General features: G+C 46.0%; 1 protein-coding gene across 1 annotated transcript in view; it reads left to right on the top strand.

Moving 5' to 3' along the window:
* The window catches only part of NOX3 (NADPH oxidase 3), a 698,296-nt gene that overhangs the window by 423,709 nt on the left and 262,228 nt on the right, over positions 1–12,359 (top strand). The window contains exon 6 of the mRNA XM_075339672.1: positions 5,564–5,729. Coding sequence (XP_075195787.1) covers positions 5,564–5,729 — 166 coding nt within the window. The remainder of the gene's footprint in view (positions 1–5,563; positions 5,730–12,359) is intronic.

Here is a 12,359-nt window from a genome sequence, read left to right as displayed (position 1 = left end):
CAGGTACGGCTCTACAAAGACAGATAGGTGAGTACAGGCACATAAACACCAAGAGACCTGACTCCTAGCTCAGGGAACACGAAGATCAGGCCCCGCCCCCTTGGACAATGACCCCCTATATACCCTGTACCTGTGCAACCTCATTTCCTGTTAATGGACGCTGGCCCTTTAAGAAAGGGTCAGTGACCGCGCGCGCGCCCTAATGCGCATGCGCGCCGCCCGGGTGCCAGAAGCCAGGGAAGGAGGCTGCGAGGAGGACGCAGGGGAGCCGGCCAGGTCCAGGGAAGCTGTCGGGCGCCGGGATCGGGGGCCCGGAGCCCTGGGACGGACGGAATCTGGTGACTGGGGAGCGGAGAGCGTGGCAGGTGAGCCGGGGAACGGGGGTGAGGACCCGGGGAGCGTGACAACTACAAATATATCCAGTACCGATTCCACACACTACAGGTGAGGTGGATCCACTAAACGCATGTGCTTCAACAGATCCTTCACCACTTCCCTCATTCCAGCACAGCTGTACAGACATAAATGTACAAAATGTATAACTGTACATGCTGGAGGTGATGATTTCACACAACACATTCAGAGGAGTTTATAGTATACTAGAAGGTGGCCCGATTCTACGCATCGGGTATTCTAGAATTTACGTATTGTGTAGTTCATGTATGATTTTTATTATATATATATATATAGATGTTGTTGTGTGTAGTTACCAAGTGTTTGTGTAGGGCGCTGTACATGTTCTGGGTGTTGTCTGGGTGTGGCGGGGGGTGAGAGCGGTGTTGTATGTGTGTTGCGTGTGTTGCGTTGTTTGTGGAGCGCTGTGTGTCTGTAGCGTTGTGTGTGTGTGTTGCGCGGTTTGTGTGGGTGTGGTGTGTTTTGGGGGGAGGTATGTTTTGTGCAATGTGTGGGTTATGCGGTATGTGCGTATGTATGCCGCGGTGTTTGTGTGTTGGGTGTTGTGTGTGTGCGGCGTTGTCTGTGTGTGTGGGTGTCTGTGTATGGCGGTGTTTGTGGTTCCCAGTGTGTGTGTGGTGTGTTGTGTGTGTGTGTTGGGGGAGGTGTGCACCTCCCATCGTGCTCCATCCCCCATGCTGCGCACCCCCCATCGTGCTCCATCCCCTATGCTGCGCATTCCCCATCGTGCTCCATCCCCCATGCTGCGCACTCCCCATCGTGCTCCATCCTCCATGCTGCGGACTCCCCATCGTGCTCCATCCCCCATGCTGCGCACTCCCCATCCTGCTACATCCCCCATGCTGCGCACCCCATCGTGCTCCATCCCCCATGCTGTAATAGTTCTCCTATTATACTCAGAGAGGAGTATAATAGGAGGACTATAATAGGAGGAGTAGTCCTGGGGGGAGAGGAGTATAATGCCGGCTCCCTGCACATGTGTACCGGGAGCCGGTGTACGCTGGTAACTATAATACACATCGGGTAACTAAGGGACCTTAGTTACCCGATGTGTATAATGGTTACCAGCGTTCACCAGCTCCGTCAAGATCCCAGCATCGCAAGGTTATGTGTGGCGCTGCTGGGATCGTGACGGAGCCGGTGTACACTGGTAACTATGATACACATCGGGTAACTAAGGGACCTTAGTTACCCGATGTGTATAATGGTTACCAGCCTTCACCGGCTCCGTCAAGATCCCAGCATCGCAAGGTTATGTCTGGCGCTGCTGGGATCGTGAAGGAGCCGGTGTACACTGGTAACTATGATACACATCGGGTAACTAAGGGACCTTAGTTACCCGATGTGTATAATGGTTACCAGCGTTCACCAGCTCCGTCAAGATCCCAGCATCGCAAGGTTATGTCTGGCGCTGCTGGGATCGTGAAGGAGCCGGTGTACACTGGTAACTATGATACACATCGGGTAACTAAGGGACCTTAGTTACCCGATGTGTATAATGGTTACCAGCGTTCACCGGCTCCGTCACGATCCCAGCAGCGCAAGGTTATGTCTGGCGATGCGTACGGAGGGCCGGGGCGAGTGGCCAATCCATGCGGAGGGCGGGGCCAGGCCGAGGCGAGCGACCAATCCGTGGGGGGCGGAGCCGAGGCGAGGCGAGCGGCCAATCCGTGCGGGGGGGCGGGGCCGAGGCGAGGCGAGCGGCCAATCCGTGCGGGGGGGCGGGGCCATGGCGAGCCCAGCAGCCAATCAGCTTTGTGTCACCGTAAGGACACAATTTTGGAGCAAGACAGACAGACAGACAGACAGAATAAGGCAATTATATATATAGATTACCACAAGGTGGGGTGATTTCATGTACGGAAAAAATAAACTATGTGAGGAAAGGAAGTCAATTTTTTTAGGATATAAAAAATGGGCTTTCTGCCTTTTAGTGCTTGTGTCCTGGGAAGCTGAGTAAAAAAATCAATAGGGTGGGGACACCCAAATGCAATTTTGTATCAGGAACAATTCAGGCTAATGCCTGCCCTCTGTGTCTAAAAGTACTTTTTAGCATGTTCTGCTGTCAAAAGTCATGTGGGACAACTTCAGATATTTTTACCATAACTGTCAATGCATTTTCATTGTGACTTTTGACTGTACTGTACTATACCAGTATTTCATTAAAATACCATTAATCTGTTCTTTGACAAAGATTTGATTGCAATTTAAGTGATAAACCAAAGTTGGTCTAACGTTAATCTTCTGAACATTTATGTTTGTAGAAGTTTACTGCACACTCCAGATACCTTTGCAGGGCAAATAAAATATTTTACTAATATAATAAGTAAAACTGTTCAGGAGTCAACAGGAATATATACAGTTGAAACCAGAAGTTTCCGTACACTATCTAAAAAGACACATATGCATGTTTTTCTCACTGTCTGACATGAAATCAGAATAAATGTTTCCTATTTTAGATCAATTTGGAACCAAAATTATTTATATTTGCCAAATGCCAGAATGAGAGAATATTTTAAGGCATGTTTATTATTTTCTGCTAAGTCAAAACTTTATAAACATTTCATTAGTATTTGGTACCATTGCTCTTAAGCTGTATGACTTGGGTCAAACATTTTGGATATCCTTCCACAAGCTTTTCACAATAGTTGGTATGAATTTGGGTCCATTCCTACTGACAGAACTGGTGTAACTGGGCCATGTTTGTAGGTTGCCTTGCTCAGACCTGCCTTTTCAGCAGTTGGGATGGTGTTTTTAGGCTTTAATGCTTCTCCCTTTCTCCTCCAAATGTAACGATGTTCATTATTTCGTCACACCGCAGAACATCATCATGAACACGCAGAAAATTAAGATCTTTGTTCCTGTGTGCATTTGCAAACATTAATCTGGCTTTGTATGCTTCTTTTGGAGTAATGGCTTCTTCCTGGCAGAGTGGCCTTTCAGCCCATGTTGATATAGTACTCATTCATTGTGGATTATGACACAATCTTACCAGCTTCTGCCAGCATCTTCACAAGGTCTTTTGCTTTTGTTCTTGGGTTGATATGAATATGTCTGACCAAAGCACGTTCATCTCTATTGAACAGAACCTGTCTCATTTCTGAGCTATGTGATGGCTGGACATGCCCATCTTGTTTTTACGTCCATATAATTGTTTATTCAGATGAAGGAGGTACCTTCAAGTATCTGTAAATTGCACCCAAGCATGAACCAGACTTTTACAAGTCCACAATTCTCTTCCTGAGATCTTGGTTGATTTATTTTGACTTTCCCATGATGCTACACAAAGAAGCAGTGTGTTTCATGTGTGCATTAAAATACATCCACAGGTATGTCTCTAATTAACTCAGATGTTGACAATAAACCTTTCATAAGCTTCCAAAGACATGACATCATCATATGGGCTGTTCCATAGAATTCTTAAGGGTGCTTTACACGCTGCGACATCGCTAGCGATCTCGTTAGCGATGTAACATGTCAGATCGCACATACGATTTACCAAGATCGCACATGTGACCGGTGCTACAAAAATGACCTATGTGCGATCTCGGCAAATCTTATCTGTGATCTGGCGTGTCACATCGCTAACGAGATCGCTAGCGATATCGCAGTGTGTAAAGCACCCTTTAATGTATGTAAACTTTTGGCTTTGCAAAAAGCAATAAAAATGCCTTAAAATATTCTTTCTTGCTCATTATTCTGGCTTTTGGCAAATAAACATAATTTTGGTAATCCTAATTGACCTAATAGAAACTAAAACAGGAAAGGTTTATTCTGATTTCATGTAAGATAGTGAGAAAAACATGCATATGTGTCTTTTTAAATAGTGTATGTAAACTTCTGGTTTCAGCTGTATCAATAATGACAAAGTGACTTTTCAATCATTTCTAAGATTAAAACTCCAAAGGGTGACCCACTGAATAAAGTTCCATGAAGGGTTGAAATGTCACTATTTTGTAGGAGGTGGTCAAGCCTTGCAATGTAAAGTAGATGGTTATGTAGAATTCCATGTGTTATGCTTATTTCTAAATGTGTGTGTTGATATGTTGTGCTGCTAGCTAGGATCAGGTACCAGATACAGTAGATCAGGACTGTTACCATGGGCGCCACCTAGTGGTTGAGCTGAGGTATTGGCAGGGTGGAAGAGATAGAGTCAAAGGAGTAGTGACAGGTGTGGAAAAGAAGTTGGTTGAGAGATCTCAAGTGGAGCCAGTCAAGAATAGAGTTCAATTGTAAGAAGATATGACCTCAGTGCTAGGGCCAGTCAGGGAGCCCTGAGGTATCCTGGAGAGGTCTGGAGCCTATGGCTCAACATGGCGCGCTTTGAGAGTTGTCGGACCAAAAAGCCACCAGGGGTCAGAATTGGACAAAGGTGAATGGAGTAAGGGTGAAAGACACACAGACCCCGGAGCTTGAGGACAAGATCCAAGATAGCAGAGGGGGACAGGTTGAGAGGTGCTACCCAACAGTGAGAGGAACGAAGTAAAAGGTAGGCCATGTTAGTCATAACTTTGGGAAGAATGATGTGAACATTCTGGTTAGCTAAGGGAGCACTGGTGTCGCTTGTTTTACTGACTGTCTACGACGAGGACCTCCAGGGGGGTGACGAACACTGGCCTGAAGAAATCAGTAAGTGTTGTGCACCCCACCCAATGTCCCCCGAGCACCCACAGTCTGCTTAGCAAAGGAGTACGGCCTGGAGCCAGCACTTTCCTTCAATACCACCATTGATAGAAACTCATGTTGACTTCTCAACACTTTTTTATTTTATACTAATAAAGGACAATTTTCTTTTTGCAGTGATAGTTGGAGTGTGTATTGAACTTCTGGATTAATTCAAGTGTTACCCTTGTCAGGTAACACCTCCTCCTTTACAAGCTTGTATACATTTCAATCCTTCTATACCTTCATATCTATAGATATAAAACATTATTTTTTAAGAATATCTGATATTTTGGTTGATGAGAAATTCTTACTTGTATCATTATAAATGTTATGTTTTTGCTTGTTTCATAGAATGCATGGCCTAATAAAGTAAAATGTATTTATATTGGACATGAGGCAATTATGGGAATGTAATCAACATACAGTGTATCATGGCCTTTTTCATGTTATATGTTTTTGTTTTCCTAGAATATTATAAAGGAAGTGTTCACCTCTGTAGCTGGCATCACTGGCTTTGTCATCACAATGGCTCTAGTGCTAATTGTAACATCATCTACAGAACTCATAAGAAGATCATTCTATGAAGTCTTCTTTTATACCCATAACCTCTTTATAATTTTCTTCATTGGACTTGTTATACATGGTGTAGGGTAAGCACAGAACGTCTATTCTGACATTTTCCAAATGTATAAATTAGTTTATAATGTTGTGTAAATGTAAGAGTCTTAAGAAGATATGCTGGAAGAGGTTTATCAAAGCTAGTTCTGTGAAAGAATGGACCAACCAGTTCCCAAAGCAACCTATCAGATTCTACTTTGAAATATTAAAGACCCTTCGAAAAAGAAATTCAGCAACTTTGTTGCTAATTGTTACTATGACAATTTTTGCATAAATTATAGTCGGTCTCACCCAGTATATTTGGTAATAAAAATATACATAGGCCAAAAGGCTTCTCACAGTAGCTCAAGTATCATGGGGTCTTGTGTTGTCATGTTAAAAACATTTCCTTGGACACTTTGGAGAAATGGCCATGCCACTTGTTCCACGATCAAATCAATGCATTGCCAAGCTGTTATGAAAAAAAGCGGTGTTTTGCAATGGTTTTACCATCCCAGACCATAATCTTAGTCATTGGACTGGTGTGACATTCCCTCAGAAAGGCCTCTTCATGGATTTGGTCTACAGATCAATGACATACTAATATTGCACGCAAGACAAATGCAGGACTCATCATCACTGAAGAACTTCATTCCAGCCTCCATTGCAGCCTTAGGGTGGCTTTGCACACTACGACATCGCAGGTGCGATGTCGGTGGGGTCAAATCGAAAGTGACGCACATCCGGCGTCCCTTGCGATGTCATAGTGTGTAAATCCTAGATGATACGATAAAAAAGCGCAAAAGCGTCGTTATCGTATCATCGTTGCAGGCTCCGACTTTTCCATAATTTTGCTGCAGTGATGGTACGATGCTGTTCCTCGTTCCTGCGGCAGCACACATCGCTGTGTGTTACGCCGCAGGAGCGAGGAACTTCACCTTACCTGCCGCCGGCGGCTCTACGGAAGGAAGGAGGTGGGCGGGATGTTTACATCCTGCTCATCTCCGCCCCTCCGCCGCTATTGGCCGCCTGTCGTGTGACATCGCTATGACATCGCACGACCCGCCCCCTTAGGAAGGAGGCGGTTTGCCGGCCAGAGCGACGGTCGCAGAACAGGTGAGTGCATGTGAAGCTGGCGTAGCGATAATTTTCGCTACGCCAGCTATCACACAATATCGTACCTGCGACGGGGGAGGGGACTATCGCGTGCGACATCGCAGCATCGGCTTGCGATGTCGCAACGTGCAAAGCCCGCCTTACTCTGCCTCATGATAGCTTTTGAGTTAAATACTTCACGTGAGGTTTGGTGAACGGGTTATCAAGATAGACAGGGAAGGGACAGCCACCATGGAATGGGGGCACCAATGAATTAGAGTGCTTAAAGCCCCATTGTTAGGTAGGATTCAGTAGAGGGACAAGTACTACTCTCATTCCCTCCTTGAGCTGGTCACTAATTGAACCATCTAAACACTATAACACTGCCCTTTAGTCCCTATAATCCCTGTATACTATTTTTTTATCCGGTGTGCACTATCCACACAAACACTGTGTATGTGTGTTTTGTTCGTCGGTTTTGATTTAGAATTATTGACAAATAAAATATTGATTTTAGAGGATTTAATGCTGATTTAGTTACATAGGAACCTCTTGTATACATCTTTTTGGTCTGTCTACTTTGAGGGAAACCAATCAGTGACATGGCTGTGATGGGGCTGAATGTGGATGGTTTCTGCAATAGTCTACATGTGAACAGTTAATAAACAAATCCAAACTTTGCCGATTTTCGAGAAAAGTGCTCAGGCTTCCAAACACAAACCCGAATGGATAAGGTCCATGCCAAATTTGAGATTGGCAAACTTTTTTTAAAGAAGTTTGCTCATCTCTTTATACAACACAAGGGAGATGCTGTGGCAGGTGTATATGGAACATATAGCAGAATCTGTGACAGCTGTATGTACAATACATAGCAGATGCTGGTGCCAGTGTATATAAACTAAATAACTGATGCTGTGGCAGGTGTATATACAGTACACCACATAGGAGACGCTGTCGCCCATGTATATATACCAGCCTCAGCATTGTCCAGCCCATTTTTGCAGTTTTATGTAAAATTATGTCCTATTTGCATTTTTTTTTAGTTTTTTGTGTTGTTCCTATACACAAAGAAGGAAATAAACATGCATATAACAAACCATGTATAATTGCAATAATTTTCTGAGAAAAATAGTTCATTTTCTGGAACAATTTAAAATATACCACACTTTTGTACATGACTATACTGTATATACCCAATAGCAAACGCTGTGGTAGTTGAGATGCTGCCTGCCCTCTCACATAGGCATCACCACAGCAGCATGGGTGTACAACAACTACCATGAATAATTAAAGGAAGTGAGGTCAGAATTAGAGATGAGCGAACCGGTCGTGGTTCAGCTCGAGTTCGGTTCGTCGAACGGAGGTCCCGTTCGAGTTCAGTTCGTCGAACATTCGACGAACCGAACTCGAACCGCATAGGAAACAATGGCAGGCATTCAAAAACACATAAAAACACCTAGAAAACACCCTCAAAGGTGTCCAAAAGGTGACAAACAACTCACAACACAACACAAACACATGGGAAAGTGACAAGGACATATACTCATGCGAAAACAAAAGAGCTGGACAAGGAAAAAGAAGAGGGTACACAGATATATGAGTATATGCAAGGAAACGTCGATGCCATTATTGTGCAACTTGAGCCCTGCTCATTTTAGGCTTCCAATCTGAATAAATTGCCTGAGCTTGCCACGTACGCCTTGGGGATCTTGTCGTGTCCTGCAGCCAGCGTTCTCTCGGAACCTGTCTTCAGTGCTGCTGGGGGTCTGCTGGCAGATAAGCACACGCGTCTGTCCACTGACAATGTGGACATGGCTTTCAGAGGACTTTTCTTCCCCTGGGTCAGCCAGGGGAGGCGAAAGGCACGCGTATTTTTGAGAGTGCTTCATGCAAAGCATCTTTTTCTTTTTCAAAAGGGGGTCAACTGATGCCAGTCAAGTGGGGTGTGTGTGGCCCAATTAGTGGCAACGAGGGATACTGTGGTTGGAGTCCCCTCGCTTTTGAAAAAAGAAGCAAGATGAACAAGTCATGGCTCTCAGAGGACTTTTCTTCCCCTGGGTCAGCCAGGGGAGGTGAAAGGCACGCGTATTTTTGAGAGTGCTTCATGCCAAGCATCTTTTTCTTTTGTAAATAGGGGTCAACTGATGCCAGTCAAGTGGGGTGTGTGTGGCCCAATTAGTGGAAACGAGGGAGACTGTGGTTGGAGTCCCCTCACTTTTGAAAAAAGAACCAAGATGAAGAAGTCATGGCTCTCAGAGGACTTTTCTTCCCCTGGGTCATCCAGGGGAGGTGAGAGGCACGCGTATTTTTGAGAGTGCTTCATGCCAAGCATGTTTTTCTTTTTCAAAAGGGGGGTCAACTGATGCCAGTCAAGTGGGGTGTGTGTGGCCCAATTAGTGGAAACGAGGGAGACTGTGGTTGGAGTCTCCTCGCTTTTGAAAAAAGAACCAAGATGAACAAGTCATGGCTCTCAGAGGACTTTTCTTCCCCTGGGTCAGCCAGGGGAGGCGAAAGGCACGCGTATTTTTGAGAGTGCTTCATGCCAAGCATCTTTTTCTTTTTCAAAAGGGGGGTCAACTGATGCCAGTCAAGTGGGGTGTGTGTGGCCCAATTAGTGGAAACGAGGGAGAATGTGGTTGGAGTCCCCTCGCTTTTGAAAAAAGAACCAAGATGAACAAGTCATGGCTCTCAGAGGACTTTTCTTCCCCTGGGTCAGCAAGGGGAGGCGAAAGGCACGCGTATTTTTGAGAGTGCTTCATGCCAAGCATCTTTTTCTTTTTCAAAAGGGGGGTCAACTGATGCCAGTCATGTGGGGTGTGTGTGGCCCAATTAGTGGAAACGAGGGAGACTGTGGTTGGAGTCCCCTCAACTTTGAAAAAAGAACCAAGATGAACAAGTCATGGCTCTCAGAGGACTTTTCTTCCCCTGGGTCATCCAGGGGAGGTGAAAGGCACGCGTATTTTTGAGAGTGCTTCATGCCAAGCATCTTTTTCAAAAGGGGGGTCAACTGATGCCAGTCAAGTGTGGGTGTGTGTGGCCCAATTAGTGGAAATGAGGGAGACTGTGGTTGGAGTCCCCTCGCTTTTGAAAAAAGAACCAAGATGAAGAAGTCATGGCTCTCAGAGGACTTTTCTTCCCCTGGGTCAGCCAGTGGAGGCGAAAGGCACGCGTATTTTTGAGAGTGCTTCATGCCAAGCATCTTTTTCTTTTTCAAAAGGGGGGTCAACTGATGCCAGTCAAGTGGGGTGTGTGTGGCCCAATTAGTGGAAACGAGGGAGACTGTGGTTGGAGTCCCCTCGCTTTTGAAAAAAGAACCAAGATGAACAAGTCATGGCTCTCAGAGGAATTTTCTTCCCCTGGGTCAGCCAGGGGAGGCGAAAGGCACGCGTATTTTTGAGAGTGCTTCATGCCAAGCATCTTTTTCTTTTTCAAAAGGGGGGTCAACTGATGCCAGTCAAGTGGGGTGTGTGTGGCCCAATTAGTGGAAACAAGGGAGACTGTGGTTGGAGTCCCCTCGCTTTTGAAAAAAGAACCAAGATGAACAAGTCATGGCTCTCAGAGGACTTTTCTTCCCCTGGGTCAGCAAGGGGAGGCGAAAGGCACGCGTATTTTTGAGAGTGCTTCATGCCAAGCATCTTTTTCTTTTTCAAAAGGGGGGTCAACTGATGCCAGTCAAGTGGGGTGTGTGTGGCCCAATAAGTGGAAACGAGGGAGACTGTGGTTGGAGTCCCCTCGACTTTGAAAAAAGAACCAAGATGAAGAAGTCATGGCTCTCAGAGGACTTTTCTTCCCCTGGGTCATCCAGGGGAGGTGAAAGGCACGCGTATTTTTGAGAGTGCTTCATGCCAAGCATCTTTTTCAAAAGGGGGGTCAACTGATGCCAGTCAAGTGGGGTGTGTGTGGCCCAATTAGTGGAAATGAGGGAGACTGTGGTTGGAGTCCCCTCGCTTTTGAAAAAAGAACCAAGATGAAGAAGTCATGGCTCTCAGAGGACTTTTCTTCCCCTGGGTCAGCCAGTGGAGGCGAAAGGCACGCGTATTTTTGAGAGTGCTTCATGCCAAGCATCTTTTTCTTTTTCAAAAGGGGGGTCAACTGATGCCAGTCAAGTTGGGTGTGTGTGGCCCAATTAGTGGAAACGAGGGAGACTGTGGTTGGAGTCCCCTCGCTTTTGAAAAAAGAACCAAGATGAACAAGTCATGGCTCTCAGAGGAATTTTCTTCCCCTGGGTCAGCCAGGGGAGGCGAAAGGCACGCGTATTTTTGAGAGTGCTTCATGCCAAGCATCTTTTTCTTTTTCAAAAGGGGGGGTCAACTGATGCCAGTCAAGTGGGGTGTGTGTGGCCCAATTAGTGGAAACGAGGGAGACTGTGGTTGGAGTCCCCTCGCTTTTGAAAAAAGAACCAAGATGAACAAGTCATGGCTCTCTGAGGACTTTTCTTCCCCTGGGTCAGTCAGGGGAGGTGAAAGGCACGCGTATTTTTGAGAGTGCTTCATGCCAAGCATCTTTTTCTTTTTCAAAAGGGGGGTCAACTGATGCCAGTCAAGTGGGGTGTGTGTGGCACAATTAGTGGAAACAAGGGAGACTGTGGTTGGAGTCCCCTCGCTTTTGAAAAAAGAACCAAGATGAACAAGTCATGGCTCTCAGAGGACTTTTCTTCCCCTGGGTCAGCCAGGGGAGGCGAAAGGCACGCGTATTTTTGAGAGTGCTTCATGCCAAGCATCTTTTTCTTTTTCAAAAGGGGGGTCAACTGATGCCAGTCAAGTGGGGTGTGTGTGGCTCAATTAGTGGAAACGAGGGAGACTGTGGTTGGAGTCCCCTCGCTTTTGAAAAAAGAACCAAGATGAACAAGTCATGGCTCTCAGAGGACTTTTCTTCCCCTGGGTCATCCAGGGGAGGTGAAAGGCACGCGTATTTTTGAGAGTGCTTCATGCCAAGCATCTTATTCAAAAGGGGGGTCAACTGATGCCAGTCAAGTGGGGTGTGTGTGGCCCAATTAGTGGAAACGAGGGAGACTGTGGTTGGAGTCCCCTCGCTTTTGAAAAAAGAACCAAGATGAAGAAGTCATGGCTCTCAGAGGACTTTTCTTCCACTGGGTCAGCCAGTGGAGGCGAAAGGCACGCGTATTTTTGAGAGTGCTTCATGCCAAGCATCTTTTTCTTTTTCAAAAGGGGGGTCAACTGATGCCAGTCAAGTGGGGTGTGTGTGGCCCAATTAGTGGAAATGAGGGAGACTGTGGTTGGAGTCCCCTCGCTTTTGAAAAAAGAACCAAGATGAACAAGTCATGGCTCTCAGAAGACTTTTCTTCCCCTGGGTCAGCCAGGGGAGGCGAAAGGCACGCGTATTTTTGAGAGTGCTTCATGCCAAGCATCTTTTTCTTTTTCAAAAGGGGGGTCAACTGATGCCAGTCAAGTGGGGTGTGTGTGGCCCAGTTAGTGGAAACGAGGGAGACTGTGGTTGGAGTCCCCTCGCTTTTGACAAAAGAACCAAGATGAACAAGTCATGGCTCTCAGAAGACTTTTCTTCCCCTGGGTCAGCCAGGGGAGGCGAAAGGCACGCGTATTTTTGAGAGTGCTTCATGCCAAGCATCT

This window comes from Anomaloglossus baeobatrachus, chromosome 3 (genome assembly GCF_048569485.1).
Source record: "Anomaloglossus baeobatrachus isolate aAnoBae1 chromosome 3, aAnoBae1.hap1, whole genome shotgun sequence".
NCBI lineage: Eukaryota > Metazoa > Chordata > Amphibia > Anura > Aromobatidae > Anomaloglossus > Anomaloglossus baeobatrachus.
Note: the sequence above shows the minus strand (reverse complement) of the source record. Positions and strands in the feature narration are given on the sequence as shown.